Raw genomic sequence first — 20,323 nt, 5'->3', positions numbered from 1 at the left:
GAAAGCGCTTCATTGGGCAGGGGGAAATATTTATATTCCCCCCCTCCCCTCCGAACTAAAACTGGTAAATAACAATAAAACTCTTCAACGTTAGATGAATTTGTTATAAAAAAAGCAAACACATGAATTAATCATTACTTTCCTAAGGTTTTTGTAATTTCTCGCTGCGCCGCGAACCGCTGCGCGTTCGAGCCGCCGCGCGCCGTGCTCCTTATTAACAGCCTACGTGCCTTATTATAAATTAAAACCCATCATTATATACATTATTTTATAGCTAGAAATATTGTCTACAAGTTTTGTTGACTTTTTTTTTTCGTTAACAGGCTCAGAAAAAAGTTATGTCCAAATATATTCTGAAATACTATTTTAAAAACTGATATTTTTCCTCTACTAATAATTTGTAGAGATTGTATAGCTTTTCTTGCAAAAATGAAAGAATACAATTTTTTAGACTAACTAATAAGAAACTAAACAAAAAATAAATAATCTGATTTTATAAAACCATTAAGGAGATATTAGCGTATTCCGAAAGGCTTTGAAAAATATATTCAAGGGGGGGTGGGGAAGGAAGCACAAGGGGGAAAGTCGGGGACTTTTGTAAAAATACATGTCTAAAGGTCTTCTAACATCTGTGAAAAATTCAGCTTCCGGGGAATTAGTTCCGACACAAAACCTTCATTGACTGGGCTAATAATAGACGGACTCATAGTTAATGTAAGAATGCATTTTTGTAAATAGTTTATCGAAGTTTCACGAGAAATGCAAACCGGCTTATTAATGAACGGGCAATAACTAGACATTATAAAATTACCAGTTTATCCGCAATCGACGTTGTGATTATTTTCACTACTTTCACTGTCATTATCGATGATAGAAATTTAATAAGCTTTGAGTAAACATTGACCTTTTGAGCGGTCAAACAAAACACTCTAACGTCATTATAACAAGATTTTTAATTGGTGGTAGACACAAATTATACATATTGTAACCGGTGTGTATAGATTCTTGATAATATGATTAGTTGTCTCGGTAAAGAGAGACTTGAAAGACTAATTAGGAAATTGACACTGAAATGCAATACATACTTAATTAATGGAGGTCTGAATACAATACACAGTTGACAGAAACTGTACTATCATGCAGCAGTATTGGTACCAAAACTCTATTGTGAACGACTAGCTTGGCATCCTTTGACAACTTTTTATCAACGACTACTGCATTAATTGAATTAGCACATTTCATCATAATAATAAATCTAGCCAATGTCCTAATTATAAATCTAGCTTAAGATGGAGACAAAAAGGACAAAAGTAGATTGAATGAGATTCACAGATGAGATTCCTATCAAGAAAGAGTTTAGAGAAGAAAAATGAAAACCTTTTTCTTTTGTGAAATCTAAACAAACAGTTGGTCTAACGATGACTAAAACTCGTACAAGAACCTACTTAAACATCGATGTACATTTAGAACAAAAAGAGAAGAACAGAGGTAGTTGAGCATTATGTTTACTCATTGGTGACACTGACTGTTCAAATATACATAAGTATATGTATTTTTAAGTATCGCTTTAGTCATCGAGACATACTCTTTGTGAAATACAAATAGCACTTATTTCAAAATATTGAAGGACATTATGCATCTGCAATATCTGCATCATTTTGTAGTCTGTCAACTCAAGCGATAATATAAATGATTTATTTGTAAATTCTGTACGAGTAGTTAGGAAAATGTTAAGGTTTCCAATGACAAATATCTTCAAACTGTAACATTTTATATTCTGTGATAAAATACAAACAAAAATATTTTTTAAAGGTGCAGTTTGAAAACCAGTGAAGGCATTTTCAAACGTTTTACTGTATTTTTAAAATATGTATTGCCTAACTTAAAGCTGGTATCTGATGAAATGATCGTAAGCAAAAATATCGTATGCAAAAGATCGTAATTATCATATGATCGTAAGTGAATTTAATTGTAATTGATCCTAATTTACCATTTGATCGTATTTTTTGCTTACAATAATTTGCTTATTATTTTACAGTAATAATAAAATAATGCTAATGGTATGTTGTCTAGCTTTTTTGCATCGCAATTTTATATTTTTGGGGTAGAATAACTACACTTGAATGTTTTTCGGATATTTAGAATATTTTTGTTATCTAAGGCGCAGAAATCAAACCTAATAATTTCGGTTGTTTGTGATTTAACTTATTCCTGCTCGAAATTATTCACACTTAACGAACTATTCATTTTCAAAATTGGAACTGATTATGAGAACAATTCAAGCAAGCGATAAACTGGGTACCAAAATTATTTCATTTGAATTAATAATTCTGTATCTGAAACGCGTTTTTATTTTGCAGTGATTTATTTTTCGGGTATTATGCCGTGTTGTGTGTTTACCTCATTCTTTAACCAACTTTTCGGGTAGTATTTCATCGTGTCCATCATCAGGGCAGATGTGTTTTGTGTCAACATTTATTTTAAAAGGTAATAATACTAATCATCACTCCATTTCCTTGAGGGGTAGGCAGGAAGTACAGACCGCCAAACAACTGGGTCTTGGCACACACTCCTTGCCTCATTTACATTCATACATAGTCTCATACATAATCTTATTTTATTCTGACTCTTGACATAGCCCGACTCAAGTATTTGGTTCACTTGATCGGTCCACAGCATTTATTCTACTTCCATCCTTCCTCTGCCGATTCTGTACCCCTCTGCCACATATCAGGGTAGGTATCAGCACTCCATTGTGGACTGCTAATTTCGCTTCTTTTAGCTAAACGGTGGATTACCGCAAACAGCGTTCACTCCTCCATTAATGGAGTTACCTATCATCATTCGATCTCTCATAAACATACTACAATTATTATAATATCCCGTAATTTTTCAAGGGTCTGCGCTAATGTGATCATAAAAAATCCTTGATTTGCCGATCATTTCAACTTGTGGGATGTGACATTGAATCTATTTACCTCTTTTTATTGCTTGCAGGACATTGACATTAATGCACACTTATCCTTATAAACGATCTTCCTTATAGTCAAACGGATGAACCATTGACAACTAAGCAGTCCTTCATTGCATCGTTGGAATACTAATTACTAGTTCTACATATTGGGTGCTTAGCTAACTGCGAATAATTCAGTTAGTGTCTACCTAGTAATTACGTGAGCATTAGACCTTGCGTCTAAAACCGTCTGTTTCTAAATAATTATATAATACAGGGTTTTCCAATAAGAGGTGTTATTTTGATATTCAATCGTAAAAGATCAATGGTTTCGTTGCTTGTGTGGCATGTAGCGCCGCCGTCTAGTTGAAAGTAAACGTTGTCCACATCAATACCATCCAATTCCGGACATAAAAAATCATTAATCATCTCTCGATAGCGCAATCCATTCACCGTAACTGTTGCTCCAGCCTCATTTAATAAAAAGTAAGGTCCAATGACTCCGCCGGACCATAAACCGCACCAAACAGTCACACGTTGAGGATAGAGAGGCTTTTCAACAATAATTCTTGGGTTTTCCGAGCCCCAGATGCGACAATTTTGTTTGTTGACGAAGCCACCGAGGTGGAAATGGGCCTCATTACTCAAGATGATTTGCATTTGATTCACTCAAGTGAATTTTAATAATTTTAATGCGTTGTTGAAGCGTGTCTCGTTCCATTTTTATCAATGGCGTAGTTTCTACTTGTGAAATGTCAAAAAATGACAGCTACAAAAGTAACATCTACCGAAATAGCGGGCTATTCAAAATAACAACTCTTATTAGAAAACACTGTACATCAAAACCAAAATCTCCTCTGACAGCTAATTTGTAAGTAGGTACTTAAATACCTACCTTCTTAATTATTAAGAAACCATTTTTTTTAATATTTTAAATAAGGAATTATACAATTTGGCTAAAGCACGTCACTAGCTCAAAGAGAATTATTTTTATTTCAAATTTTTTTCAGGCAGACAGGTACCAAATAAATACGAAAATTTCGATGAAACAATAAATTACTGAACCATTCAAACGGCCACCATCAACGGAGCGTACAAACAAATAAGTGCCATTTTGATTATTCTCTCATTTGAATGACTCCCGTTGACTCTTGATTCTCAACCCGTTTTAGCTTTCGATCAATTTGTAACCAGCATGCATGTATAACAGCAGTTTAAGCTGATTAAAAAATACATTTCAATCGCTGTAACGTTTCAAGAATTGACGTTTTATAGGAACCGTTCAACTGACAAAAAAGCAAAATCATCGATATTTTGAATCAAATAAGACTGAGGTTTAAACAACCTTAGAATTTTGTATAAAATGTGTTATTATTATTTCATGTTTTGTGTAGATCTTCGCTGATCTAAATGTGAATATATCGAAGGTCCTATGATAGATCAATACAAAAATGACGTTGTGAACTGGAATAAAAATTATGTGACTTGAAAAAGAATACAAATTTCATGTTTCAGTAGACGTGGGCAGATAAAACAATAGATAAATTACATATGAATGTAAATAATAATCTTATTGCGTGGGTCATTTACTGTAATAGTTAGTAATTACATTATTCCTTCGTGAAATGGAGACAATAAGAAGTATAATTATTTATTTATCGAGTCGTGAAGGATGACGATAATTTTATTTTTTTAATCTCGTGATTGACTACCTTGAATGACAGGCAGTAAAGTTGCGTTAAATCTCTAAATATAAAGTCTGTTTCTGCGCTTAGTTCTTCTAAACTACGCAACGGATTTTGATGGAGTTTTCATTATCATTTAGAGAATTTTTTCCGGAAGGTTATATATATAATTCATGTAAATTATATTTATAGAAAATACAGAAAAGTCGATGTTTTGTAATCAAGTCGTAAACAAAATATTTTCGGGCGTTTACATCGCTAACGCTGGCTTAACCTTACGAGATACATCAAAAAAAAGTGGGTGTGTCAAGCCTACGCAAGACAGAAGTGAAACTTCTAGTTTCAGCTGATGCTTGGCGTGGCGCAGTTCGCTGGTGTCTGAGAGAGAGGAAAGAAGAGAAGAGAGAGAACGTTCGTGAGCGGCTCCCCCACCTCAACAAGGTTTCACTTCAAAAATGCCACAGCCGAGAATCGAACCTCGCTTAACTGATTGAAAGCCAACCACGCTGAGCACCAACTGTAAGCAAAGCCGCATAAATTGATTATATTATGTAGGTTCTGAAAATATGAGAGCTTGTTATGTTTTATAATGTTACCTACATCACACCCAAAATATAATATATTTTTAAAAATAATGTACAATGTACAGAAATAGAATCCCACACAAGATCGCGTAGTGCGCTCTAGCGAACGGATATTTTATCAGAGGGAGATAGTTTTAATTTTTTTTTCTGTAAATTATTACATATTATCAAAATAAATAAATTAATTAAATAAATGTAATACAATTATCATAATATACGGATTAGATAATAATTTTAATCCAACACAATAACGCAAAGCGCGCTCTAGCGGAGTAATGTTTTATCACAGTGAGATAAGTGTTTTTATTATTTTGCAATATTATTTTCTTTTAAAAAATGTTCTGACCTACTAAAAAATAAGATATTGAATGAAAAAGGCGTTAAAAACAAAAAAATAATGTGCGATGGCCGAGAATCGAACTCGGATCAACTGCTTGGAAGGCAACTATGCTGACCATTACACCACCAACGCCAGTTGTCGGGATGAGCTAAGAAGCATTTATATGTTACTTCAAAACTTTGACTAGATCAAATGAACTTTAATCGGTGGTGGGGGTACCCGCATTTTCGTTTCGGTCATGAGTCGGTTTTACTCCGGTCCTCGAAATTGCATGACGCGCGTAAAGAAGTTTCACTTCAATAATGTACTACGGAATTATATATCTTGAACAAGCCTACAGAAAAGTCCGGGAAGGTATATGTCTATCTACTAAGGATAACCCCCAGTAACGACGGGTACACTTAGCTAGTAAAAAATAATTTCTAAATGCGCCGTGATTTGGTCATTACCTAAAATTGATACTTTGTATTCTGCTAACGCAATAAATACTACAAATGATTTGTATGTGATTCTAAAGTCACAATTCTTAGTTACGAAAGTGAATAAGTTAAGACAGTGAGCGTATATAATATCCCTAATCTCTACATACTATAATTTGTATGAGGTTTTTTATCCAGTTAAGAATTTTTCCTCATAAAACTCATTAATGTAGGTAATATAAAATCAGTCAAGTAAATACAACCATCAGATGGTGATAGTAATAAGGCCAATCAGCCGCAGTACTAGTTAGTTAGAAACATGAAGGGTATTGTTATAAGCCCTAGCTAGTTAGAGGATTACGAAAGAATCCATAAAATCAAAAATATATATATATATAAAACAAAGTTGCTATCCGCGTCTGTCTGTTTGTGCGCTTAGTTCTTCTAAACTACGCAACGAATTTTGATAGGGTTTTCACTATCATTTAGATAATTTCTTCTGAAAGGTTTATTTATAATGCATGCATATAATGTTTATAGAAAGTATAAAAAAATCAATATTTTGTAAAAAATCGTAAAAAAAAATTCGGGCGCTCACATTGCTAACGCTGTTGAAACCATATCAGATACATACAAATAATGTACTAGGTAATTTTGTATCTTAAAAAGGCCTACACGAAAGTCCGCCACAATGTTCTATAAGAAATACACACTGGCATATTAGATAATACTTCGAAAATGCATTCACTGCTTTCCAAAACTGCACCTTTTACTGAGACTTTTAGTACACAATTTTTTTCAGAGAATTTAATATATTTCAGTTTGAGGATTTTGTCATTTTAAACCTTTAACATATTTTATGGTTATATCTCACACAATTTACAGATGAATTGTTGTAATATAGCTTGGGTTAACAGGATACAAAGTGATGTTTAGGGACATTTTGAGTTCGTTCACTGAGAACTTACTTTCTATGGATTTTGAACAGAGCCAAACAATAGTAAATTATTAACATAGAATATAGAATAACACTAGAATTGCCTTCCATCTATTCTTCCTTCTCCCTTACACTCGCCTGACATCGTAGATCTCCATCGCATTTGAATTCCGTTAACCCAGTGGAAGTTAACGTATTGGAAATTTGAGCCTCGCAAATATTTGGATCACGGAACACGCCCACGAGGCACATCTTGTCTTATTCTTTATTCTATGACAATTAAGATTTAGTCGTATGTTGTTTTGTAATTACGTAAATTACTAAAAAATGTATAACACTTTGATTATGCTGTGTCATTTTATATAAATTTAAAAGTGATATTAGATAGCTCAATAACTCATGATTTAAATGACGTTGCAAGCTGAAAATATTTCCAGTGACCTGTAAACTCTATACAGAAAAAGCTGTGAAAATTTCATGACGCTAGAGCACGTTGTTCAAGAGTATTTGCTGCTTCCGCTGAACAAGCAAATTTCTTTTTTTTTAGTTTTTAAAATGAATTAATGCATCAAAAAAGGTAATTATTTTCAGAGATAAAACTAATTTTCTTTCATTTATCACATAAGTTCATATTTGACTAGCGCGGACACGTGAAAAATCATGGGATATAATATAATTGTAGGATTTGTGAAGCTGAAAGTATTTATAAAATATTTGCCTCAAATATTGTCAGAATCGATCAGAAATTTATCTTCCAAATTAACATCCTCAGTAAACTTAAAATCACACGAAATCTGTCAAAAATATAAACAAAATAAATACACATTTTAAATATAGAACCATTAATTAATAAAAATAAAATAATTTTCTTATCATAGGTAGATACCTACTATATCACCTGTCTGCATTCAAATAATCAGTTCCAATTTGTAAAAAAATTAAAACAGTTCATTGAACGTGAATAATTTCACGCAGAAGTTTTTTGATAAGTAACCAAATTTATTGAAGATTTTTAAGTAAAAGAAGTACTAGTTGAACACAGACAAACGCAGATTTAATAAAGATATTATCAAATGAACTTACCAGATCCAATCCTCGACGAGGGAAGGTCTCCCCTGGAGGACACCGGGTACTCCTGGGCCCTACACAGGAATACCACCAGACTCATCACACCCAGGCCCAGCCAGGGCGTCCTTCTGCTGCCGCCTATCATGGCTAGCTGGAACAAATAATTGAAGGACAAATTAGCATGAACATCGAACCATCAGTTTGGAACAAATCACATATTATATAATCAAACTAGGTAGATTTATGTTGCAAAAAATAATGTGTTACATTACAGAGGTTTACAATTGGCTACATTAAAAAAATAACAATTAGGTATAAACTGAAATTTTTGAAAAAGTAATGTCTTGGCATAAAAACTATTTAAAACATCGAATTATTTGCGTTAAAAATGTGGTTTAACATTTGTATATTTATTTGCTAAACTATGCAGGAGAGGAATTGGCGAATTTGCTACACAATTTGTTCGTAAATGATGACATTGAAATAGGTCCTTATGCCTAGTGTGTCGAGTAGGTAATCTTAAATTGACCAGACTCAGAAGTTCGTATTTATTAAAGAGGGTTCGATGACAAAGGTCGGTTGAGGGAGGCTCTTTGGCCTCTTCAGCTGGACTCTCCTGATCCATTGCCTTACTCCACAGTGAGAGATGTGCATTCATACGTCCATCAAACCTGGATTCACTTACCTCAGATTCCTATCCACCCCCCATACTTTTTTTCCCAGAACTCTCATTCATATCATTAAAAACACCCTCCACACAGCACCCCCAAAGAGGGAAATTATAATACTAGGACAACTTTTGTAGAGTTAATGAAAGTAATGTACCTTGGTATATTCAGTCATTCAAAATGAAAAAAAACGGCCTGAAAACCTAACCTAATCTAACCTAGTTTACCGAGTCGTTAAAAGTAATGATAATCTAATCTAGTTAACCTAGTCGACAAAAGTAATGATAATTTAATCTAGTTAACCTAGTCGTTAAAATTATGGATAAAAAGGTAGAATCTAACCTAGTTAACCTAGTCGTTAAAAGAAATGATAATCTAATCTAGTTAACCTAGTCGATAAAAGTATGGATAAAAAGTAGTCAAAAAACCTAACCTAACATAGTTAACCTAGTCAATAAAAGCGATGAAAAAAACTAGCCTAAAAACCTAACCACCGGGTAAACTTTAAATTATTTATAAAATTGCAATATTTTATTGCATAATAAAGTATGTATTTTTGTATGTTTCTTAAGAAAACAGTTTTATACGAGCAAAACTATTTATTCTAATTCAAATTACGCAAACAAACAATTATTCATCCGAATATTTTAAAGCGTGGTGAAAAAAAATCTAAAATATTTTAATACACATATTATCAATTTTCAAAAGTGTTCTGATTTGCCCGGTTACCGTTAAAATGATAATCAAATTCCCTAATTATGAATAACCTGAAAAGTTCAAGTTCTACAGGGTTTTCCAATAAGAGGTGTTATTTTGATATTCGATCGTAAAAGATCAATGGTTTCGTTGCTTGTGTGGCACGTAGCGCCGTCTTGTTGAAAGTAAACGTTGTCCAGATCAATACCATCCAATTCCGGCCATAAAAAATCATTAATCATCTCTCGATAGCCCAATCCATTCACCGTAACTGTTGCTCCAGCCTAATTTTCGAAAAAGTAAGGTCCAATGACTCCACCGGTCCATAAACAGCACCAAACAGTCACACGTTGAGGATAGAGAAGCTTTTCAACAATAACTCTCGGGTTTTCGGAAACCCGAGATGCGACAATTTTGCTTGTTGACGAAGCCACCGAGGTGGAAATGGGCCTCATCACTCAAGATGATTTGCATTTGATTCACTCAAGTGAATTTTAATAATTTCAATGCGTTGTTGAAGCGTATTTCTACTTGTCAAATGTCAAAAAATGACAGCTTCAAAAGTAACGTCTACCGAAATAGCGGGCTATTAAAAATAACACCTCTTATTGGAAAACCCTGTATGTAATTACAGTGGAAAATGCTGCTTTTGCAATAATGGAGTACTTCGTTAGCAGAGTATTGAATCATCGCCGCCTTCGTGAGAACCCGACGCTTCAACCACTAAACTAACACTAAAAGAATAATATATAGTTTTATTACATACGTACATTGCTAGAAATACATCAGTTAACTTATTCGGTAGGTAGTACCTACCCTTCTCTAGGATATCATATTATAAAGAAAAAATGTATTACCAACAAAAAAATTACGTTGAGGAAGTAGCAGAGATAAGAAAACAACATTTCTGTTTTTTTTATCATTTGTACAGTTAATATAAATAGTTCATTATTGTCATCGTAGTAGGCGTTTTACACGACGCTTCTTTCCGTTCAGTTTCCATTGGGACGACTTATCGTGATGAAAAAACAAGTTCTATTTTGGTTCCGATTTTCGTATCGTATAAGATAGCGGACATCATTAATTTTATGATGGTTTTATAATTGTTTAGTGTAAAAAAATTTTTTTTTACCATAATACATCTATTTTTTATGTATTTTTGACTCCTTTGGTATGATCCTTCTTCCCTGCTGCTTCTCAACTGCTGTGAACTTTTAAAATGTCTTTTAAAACTTAAAAAAAATGGTTTCTTTGAGGATTTAACCTGCCTCCCAATGTCTAAGGGGAGTTAATCACTTAAGCGCATTCCTGGTAGAATGGTACCGCTGTAACAGTAACGAGTCCCATTACATATAGAATACATCATCATCGACAACGAGTATGACTTCCAAGTTGCAGCTCGATCGGATGTCGGGAAGTTTGTTAATTTCCACTTCCAAGATTCAACTTCATTAATTCATTCCATAGACATTAATTCAGTCATTCAAGATAACAAAATCGAAATAAATTTTATTTCAGTTCGTTTATTTATTTATTTGAGTCCCAATATAGTCCGTAGGGATCGGTACGGAAAAAACATCTTGTTAACCGCCATTAGTGGTGGAAAGTAGAGTAGCAGGTCTTGAGACATTGTTACATTTAAGAGGTTCCATTGTTACTCTATTTCATTATCCTATGGATGTTTGTAGGTACCTGTGTAACTATTTTGATCCGGATATTAAACTGTATTTCTGTCCCTCGATAGTTGAATACGTGTATTTAACTTGTTTTATTTCAAATAAGTAATTAAACAATTTGTTCAAAGAAATTTCACTACCACAATAACAATTAAAAGCAATAATTATTCAAATTAAAAATATCTCCCAAGTAAAGATAAATGTTTAATTTTAAAACATTTATTTTTACGGGTATGGGTATTTCAGGTGAATGTTTATTGCTTATAATTATTTGTTATCCTTTACCACAGTAACAAATAAAAGCAATAATTATTCAAATTAAAAATATCTCCCAAGTAAAGATAAATGTTTCATTTTAAAACATATTTTTACGGGTATGGGTATTTCAGGTGAATGTTTATTGCTTATAATTATTTTTTATCCTTTGTGTTGTGTATAAAAAACTTTATTTCATAAACATTAGTTATTACAAATGTTTTTTTTAAATATTCTTCAAAGAGGTAGGTACCATCATATTCATTATTCCAATTTGACAGATCGTAGCAGGATCGACGCTCATGCGAACTCCGGCGTGATAAAAAGGTAGTATCTAACACGGCCACCATCTTGAAATGGAAACGGAACACACAAACAAATTTACGGACAGATGAAATTCCAAACGGTAATACACATCATAACGTTGGGTTTCCTTTGATTAATGGTCGTAGGATGAATTTAAAAAAATATATTATTCGTAACTTAAAAATGTTTGTATTTCTTTAAAACAAGAATAGAAAAGTACAATTTTCTCCAGTTAAGATATAATGAAATTATTCTCACAGGCGTTTTAAAATTGTATAATTTTCCTCAAGAGATCATCAGATGCGTGTACAAAAGAAAATGAAAACAAAATATGAAAGCAGCGTAAACGTGAACCGATAAAAGTTATCATAATCCTCGGGAAAAGTTTAATTTCGCGGATGGTAGCTCTCCAACTCTCCACTCTCCAGTCATTTAAGTTTTCTATTGTTTTTGCTATATTAATCTTTAAGCCGCTGTTTACTGTTTGAAAATATAGTAGACACTCGATTCACCGGGAGATATAATCGAAGAAAAACAAATTTTCCGGTTAGTCAGAAAATATTAAATAATTGTCCACAAGACATATAATTTTTTATAGTTTTTATTATTGCTGTTCAGACGCAAAAAAATGTCATTACAAAGATATTTAAATTTAAAGAGTTTTACCGAAATTCACTGTAAAATTTTGGTACCTCGAAGTGGCGAAGTGTAAGAGCTTGCATTGTGCATTATTTAATTCACACTTAACCAACTCATAATAATCCAAAACTAATATTTGAATACGCCAAGTGTCAAACAATTTAGTATTTTTATTGTTAACTTTGTGGGTATCTACCTATACCGAAGCCGCAGTGAGTAGTGTATTGGCCAGTATAGTACCTACTAACATATTGGTTCCGAGTGCGCTGAGATATCTAGGCTGTCCCATTAGCCACATCTGCAAGTAAATAATTACAACTTTTTCTTTCCAAAAACCATTCTTAATATGGATGCTCAGGCATATATTTGTCTCGCAAAGGACGCAGTGAACTTACTGACCAACATGATTATGGATCCCAATAATAAATTCACGAAAGAACATATCGCTAAAATTATTCCTAGAACCAATGACATATTAGGAACAATTGGCCAAATGGCTGTTAAAATGGCGAATCTTGAGGGTGAATTAACAGCTCTTAAAACTGCAACCCCTAATGTGTGCACCCCCTCAGTTTCACAAACTCAGAGTGTCTGTGATATCCTCGCCGAAATCAAAGAACAAAGTTACAGAGATAAAAATTTGATTATTCATAATATTCCGGAGAATTCATCGTTATCTCAGACTGAATCAATAAATAGCGACATAGTGTCAGTGAAAAAAATAATTTCAGATTTAGATATGTCAACATTAAATCTTGACTTGAAAATCTACAGATTGGGTCAAAGGCGTGCCGATAAACCAAGAGGAATTAAAATCGAGTTTCCGGAAGCTAAATGGCCGAAAATACTATTAAGCAAGAAACACGCATTAAAAAATAATATACGTATTTACCAAGATCAGTCATTTATGCAGCGGAAACAATTGAGTGACCTAAGAAAAGAATTGGAAAATAGAAAATCTTCTGGTGAAACGGATATCACGATAAAATACATAAATAATAATCCGTCGATAGTCAAATCGAACCCAAAAAACTAAATTCTAAAATAAAAATATTTTATCAAAACGTACGTGGACTAAGAACAAAATTACAGGACCTGAAATCAACCTTACCTACTCTGGATTACGATTCTTACGCTTTCACTGAGACATGGCTGAACAAAAACATTGATACTACGGAATTGGGTTTCTTTGAACACACAGTGTACAGACAAGATAGAAGCAATAGCAATAAAACTAGAGGAGGTGGTGTGTTAATATCCGTAAATAAGAAATTCAACTCAAGAAAACTCAAATGCATCTACACTCATCTGGAACAACTATTCATCATGGTGTCTACCAATAAGGAAAAAATTATTGTTGGCTGCTTATATATACCCCCTTCTTCTGATGCTCAATTATACAAAGACCACTACCTCGAAGCTGAAACAATACGAAGAAAATTTCCAGATGCCACTTTGATATTAACAGGAGACTACAATCTACCTAATGTAACGTGGGACACAGAAAACAATAAAACTTCATGCACGGACAACATCAATCATGGTTCCCATGATATAATCGAGATGTCAAATTTTTTAAGTCTCCGGCAGTTAAACTATGTCTACAATGTTAACGCTCGTCTTCTCGATCTAGTGTTTTCCAATTCTTCTTCTGTAAAAGTATCCGCATCTGCTGAAGATATTCTCCCAATCGACAAGTATCACCCTCCTTTAACGATCGAATGCTACAGTTCAAAAATAGAAAAAAATCCATCTCCATCAACAAAATTAAACTTTTTCAAAGCTGATTTTAAGCAAATCACAAATCTTCTATTGTCTACTGACTGGAACTTTCTTGACTTTGAAGAAAACCTAAATGTAATGGTAGACAAATTTTACTTAATTTTAAATAATGCAATTGAATTGTTTGTACCCGTCACTAAAATCACTGTGCACAACTACCCAAAATGGTTTAGCAACGACCTTATTAAAATAATTAGAGACAAAAAAATTGCTCATAAAGTTTATAAATCGTCACGTGATCCTAAAGATTATGTTAAATTTTGTGAACTAAGAAAGACAACTAAAAATATGTCCAAGTTATGTTACAAAAGGTGTATCGAAAACTGCGAAGAATTGGCAGCAGCTAATCCTCAGAATATTTATAAATTTGCGAACATGCTCAATAATAATGACTCTAGTATTCCGTCAAACATGTACTTAGATAATAAAATGGCCGATACCCCCCAAGAAGTCGTCAATCTGTTTGCTGAATTTTTCAGCAAAGTCTATGATACTGCAAACAACTCTCCATTATTCGATACAACTACAGCTAACAATGACAACAAGATCGATTTTAGCCAATGTATATTCAAAGAAAGCGATATTAGAACTAAATTAAAATCCCTTGATATTAATAAATCGGCTGGTCCCGATAACATTCCTCCAATTTTCTTATCAAAATGCTTATCAGTTTTAACATTACCTCTAACTAAACTTTTTAACTTGTCTCTAAAAATTGGTACCTTTCCACAAAAATGGAAAACCAGTTTTCTATTTCCAATCTTTAAGAAAGGAAATAGATCAGATATCTCTAACTATAGACCTATATGTATCCAATCGTCAATCCCTAAACTATTTGAATCTGCTCTGCTTTCTAAACTCTCGCCTGAGATTAACAAAGTTATTTCACATCGTCAACATGGTTTCATGGCAAAAAGATCTACTTTTACAAACTTGATGATCTATCAGGAATACCTATTTAATACAATGCAAAAGCGTCTTCAAACAGACGTAGTGTATACTGACTTTAGTAAGGCATTCGACAAAGTCTCACATAAAATTCTCATACATAAACTTAGTGCCCTTGGAATAACAGGGAATATTTTGAGATGGTTTGAGAGTTATCTGCATAAAAGAAAAATATGTGTTAAACTCAACTCACACTATTCACACCAGTTCGAAGTCTTTACCGGCGTCCCACAGGGGTCTCATTTAGGACCAGTACTATTTTTATTGTTTATCAATGATATAACTACGGTTTTTGATGGAGTCATGATTCTCTTATTTGCAGATGATCTCAAAATTTATAAAACCATTACAAATATTCATGACTGTTACGTACTACAATTTAATCTTGTGAGGCTACAAGAGTGGTGCACCCACAATGAACTATTTCTCAATATTGATAAATGTCAAACGATAACTTTTTCCCGAATCAAAAATCCCATTACGCATCAATATAGCATCAACAACATTTTCCTAAAAAGAGTTGAGAATATTAAGGATCTTGATATTATTTTTGACAGGCAACTAACATTTGTTCCTCATATAAACGAAATAACCAACAAGGCCATGAAATGTTTGGGTTTTATATTAAGGACAACGAAAGATTTTAAATTAATAAATTCCTTCAAACTGCTATTCACTGGTTTAGTTAGAAGTAATCTAGAGTATAACTCAACAATCTGGTCTCCATTTTATAAGATTCACCAATTAAAAATTGAAAGAGTGCAACATAAATTTCTGCGATTTATTAATTATAAATTAGGAATTCCAAACGAATATCTTAATTACACTTTCCTCATGAACTTACTAAATTTAACCGATTTATCATTGAGACGCACAGTGTGCGACTTAGTATCTCTTTTCAAAATTTCGAATGGCAGACTGGACGCCATTGATTTGACGAGTCTTATATCGCTCCGTGTACCTACGCGCGACACTCGACAGACCGCTCTATATAATGTTCCCATATCTGCTAACAATTATTTTCAAAACTCACCTATTCAAAGACTTCAAATACTCGGTAATAAGTATAGCTCAATTGATGTTTATCATCACCAATCAGTATACAAACTAAAATACAGTATACTAGAATGTTTGTAACAGATTCATATTTTTTTTTCAAACGCATATTTTATTGTTTCATTAACTAAGCTTTGTTTTGTAAAATTCCCAATCGGGCAAAATAAAGATTGATGATTACAAAGATGGTTTACAACAAACTGTAGTGTTTATCTTTATAATAATAATAACAAACTTACTTGTCTTGTGTGTATTACCTACTTACATTATTGTACTCTTGTAACTACACTATATTTATATAAACTTATCGAACTCATTGTCCAAATTCCAATAACACCGTAACTATATACTTGAATTGTATCTACTTAACTACCTACCTATATCTGTTATATTTTTCTCAAGTTTATGTATTAGTTTAACCTATGTTCTGTAAAATATTCAACCGACGTACTTTGTACAATAAACTTTGCTTGCTTATGTTTATAAAATAATAACACCATAACAATAACCCTACACATTGTTATGTAAGTTCATACTCAATTTATTATGCTATGTAATTAAAATATTTTATAATGCTACTGAACAACAAAACCCATAACATGTATATGTAAAAGCCTTCTAGGCGTTAATAAAATAAAATAAATAAATAAATAAATATAAGACGGTGTCCGAGAAACCAAAAAAAATTTTTTTTTTCAATTTGAGCATTTCGATTATTTTTTTTCAAAACATTTTTCCGTTTTTTTTTTCAAAGATATTAGACCGCTAATATTTACCCCTTAGCAGCGGATTATTTTTTTTAAATTTAACGTAAAAAATTCCAACTTCGGGTTCGATTTACTCAAAAACGAAAGCTCAAATAAAAAAAAGCTATACTACAAAATCGACTTCAAATTAAATCAAAGTACATTCACCAATTTTCCGCTTACACTACGAGTTTCTGGGCACAGTGTATACAATATATATGTAATCTAAACAAATGTATAATGAATATAATACACATGTATTTTGATTACGAACATTTTTTTACTATTATATATGTATTACACACTTTACAAATATAAGGCAAAAAATCCTGCTTTTTAGCAGTTTGTCTAACGGATTCTTTACATTATAAATCTAATTATATTGAATTTAAAGTTACATTTTTACAATTATATGTATAAAACAAAAAATTTAAAAAATTACAGAAATTTAGCATAAGAAAATTATGAAAAACAAAAATAACAATTTTAAAAGTCTTTAGAATAATATATCATTGTAAGCTAATACAAATTGATTCTTTCAGTAAGCCAAGTCTTCAGTAAGTTCACCAATTTAAAATTTCACATAAAAAAGGTACCATGCCATACGCAGTAATGCAAAATCATGTGGTTTTGGTTTGAAAATTTGATCGCCTTGAAATGTTTCAGATACTTTAATTAAATACTGCGAGTAGAATACATCTTGGCCTTTGAAATAATCGAGTATTTTTTAGATAAGTCTTTTTATAAGCCCAGAAAAAAATAATGTATAAGGCCTATGAAAACTGCTTTAAAGTTCAAAATCTCCTACTTACGAACTCATTTTCGGTTACGATTTTATTGTATAATGTTTCAAATTAAATTATTTATAAAATTATCGAAAAAAATTAAATATTTATGCCTGAACATCCACAAAATAAAATAAAAGGCACTTTTTGGCCATGTTTTTTTCTTGCATAAATCAAAACATGCGGATGGTGTTAAGCGGGAATTTAAACCTTATCGCCATCTACGTAAGGGTTGTTATTGATAGCGGCTCAATTTAAAATATTACACGACGTAGTGCATCGCCTTAATACATAAACCATTTTTCGACTTATTTAAGTATGATTTCGTGATTTTCTTCGGTAGTTGTTTGAATTGTCGTCATATTTGACATATCGGTTATCAAAACCATTAAGATTTTTTATTTAATTTTAACAGTCCCTGTTTATCGGCGTTTAGTTGATAACTGTTAAGCTTAACGGCCGATCAAACCACCCAACCTAAAATTAGACAAATAAAAATTGACAGATTATTTTAAATAACACCTCACACAACATTTAGTACAAAGCTAACGTACTTCAACTAACACAAACAAATAACTCTTAACGGGTCTTTGAAAGGTCCCGGATAAACCGACAAAGGGAAATCTAGAATCTGTTGAAAGTGTACTCTTGTCTCATTCGATTATCTCATCTGCTTTCACTGTGTAACCCCTCGGGCCTCGACAAAACAATATTATCATTCAATTTCAAATAGATTCGATGTTTTTGAACGAATTTCAAAATGAAATATTATTTTTGAAAGCATATAAAAGATTCTTTCAGATAATAGTATTATTAATCGACATATGTAATTAAAAATATTAAAATTTTGAACCCAAACATAGATAAAGATATTAAAGACCCATTTTTATTATGTAAACCGTAATTCACCTTACATAAAATGAATTAATATATGTGTACATTTAATTAGATAAAGTTATTATAAGAGTGATTATAACTTCTATTTTCGTTTTATTTAAAAATATTTATTATAAAATTTTCAAATGACAAACATTTTTCAAATGTTGTTTCGTAGAATTATTTAAAAAATTTCAGGAGCGTCTATGGTTAACTTTCATGTACTTTTATAATGCAAATACAAAGCGTGGTGTTCTCTCTTTTTAACACTGCTTAAATCATATTTATCACCGTACGAAGTAATACAAAATGAGATACCATGATTTCTTTGTCCGACTGGAAGAAATATCTCCCAAAAAGACTCGGGGTTTTAAACATAAACACGAAAAATAACAAGACAAGGAAGAAAGGAAAAAAAACAAGTCGTTCGTTTTCGTGGTTATTCCTCTCTCCGATCTTCTCCACTGAAGTGGATATTGTATTTTGGAATTCAGAGCAAGGATAAGCTCTGCTGTAAGCCGTGAACTGTGCAGTGTGGGTTTCTTTACATACGTATTATATCTTCTAGTTATCTAGAACAGTCACTGGGTCACGGTCGGGCCGAATTTTACAGTTAGATGCGTTGGTTTTAGCTTGTAAATTCCGGTGCTTGGAAGTATTTGTGAGCTCCTAAGAGGAAAAATGTATTTACCTAGTAGTTTTGTGAACAATAGTGGACCTCGCGTCCAAAAGTGAATATCTATAATGTTCTCTTGTTTAATAAATTAAAACCAAAATTTCCTCTAAAATCATGAAATTTGTAAGTAGGTAATTAAATGCTTACCTACCTATGTGACATTTTTAAAATTTCTTATAAGAAATTGTTCAATTAATTAGTCCAACGAAACGTCACTATCTCAATGACAATTCCTTTTTCAACTTTCTTCAAGCAGGTACCTACAGTTATATTGAAAAACAGAGAATAAGAAGACCAAATTAACACGACAATTTCACATTTGAATAGAGAATCTTTACTTAATGATTAAAACGACCACCATCTTGAAACGGAAACGGAACGTACAAAAAAATTTACAGACAGACGAAATGCAAAACGGTCGAGTTAAAACATAACTTATAGAAATCTCAAAAAAACTTCAATAATATTGTAAGCTTTTTAATCATTTTTAGGTACAGAATGTTCTCATTTTTTAAGAATAATTCATGTTTTTTTCTAAATAACGTATTTTAATTACTCCTACTGCTATTATAACAAGCAGAAAATGTTGCTAATGCAACGATGGAGGAACATTAGAAGCGAAAATCTCCTGCGAAAGGCACTAAGTGGGTTTTTCCTTAGGTAATTTTAATTTGCCAACTTTTTGGAGTATGATAAAAGCCTGTAAATTTTAGTTTTCGCTGTACACCTACCTACCGGCGTATCCTTGCTTTTACCGAAAAATATGATTTCCCAATGTGTTAGAAAGAGAGAACACCACGCTTTGCATTATCATTTAAAAGTTTACCACAGACGATTCCGAAAAAATTAAGTAATTCTATGAAACAACATTTAGAATTTGAAAAATATTTGTGAAGGTTTGCAAATTTATTTATTTTTTAATTAAACGATAAAAAATGTGTGGTAATCATTTTCATAATACCTTATTAGGTTATGTGGTATAAAAACCATCGGTAAGTGAATTTAAAAACATTACCTTTGTTAGTGTTCAAAATGTTAATATTTTTATTGTATACGTCGATTTGTAACACTAAAGTCTCATTGGTTTAAAGAACTGTATAATAATTTGAAATACGTTCAAAAACAGCGAATTTATCTGAAATCGTATGTAATATGAAAATATTTTCCGCGCAATCTGCATCTGACAGTTCTCATGTGATAAGTATATTGCAAAATGTCAAAGGTTTTA

The 20,323-nt window shown here is 32.2% G+C and overlaps 1 protein-coding gene across 3 annotated transcripts in view; it reads right to left on the bottom strand.

Moving 5' to 3' along the window:
- LOC149420542 (carboxypeptidase D) overlaps positions 1-20,323 on the bottom strand; it is a 75,902-nt gene that overhangs the window by 33,479 nt on the left and 22,100 nt on the right. For all 3 annotated transcript variants that reach the window (XR_016302732.1, XM_089636772.1, XM_089636773.1), the window contains exon 2: positions 8,002-8,137. Coding sequence is in view for 2 of the 3 variants with exons in the window: in XM_089636772.1 (XP_089492898.1) it covers positions 8,002-8,131 (130 nt within the window). In the remaining variant the exon portion in view is untranslated. The remainder of the gene's footprint in view (positions 1-8,001; positions 8,138-20,323) is intronic.

This window comes from Hesperophylax consimilis, chromosome 10, assembly GCF_061612785.1.
Source record: "Hesperophylax consimilis isolate HC1 chromosome 10, BYU_Hcon_1.0, whole genome shotgun sequence".
NCBI classification, from domain to species: domain Eukaryota; kingdom Metazoa; phylum Arthropoda; class Insecta; order Trichoptera; family Limnephilidae; genus Hesperophylax; species Hesperophylax consimilis.
The sequence above is the reverse complement of the archived record's forward strand: the minus strand, read 5'-3'. Positions and strand labels throughout refer to the sequence as shown.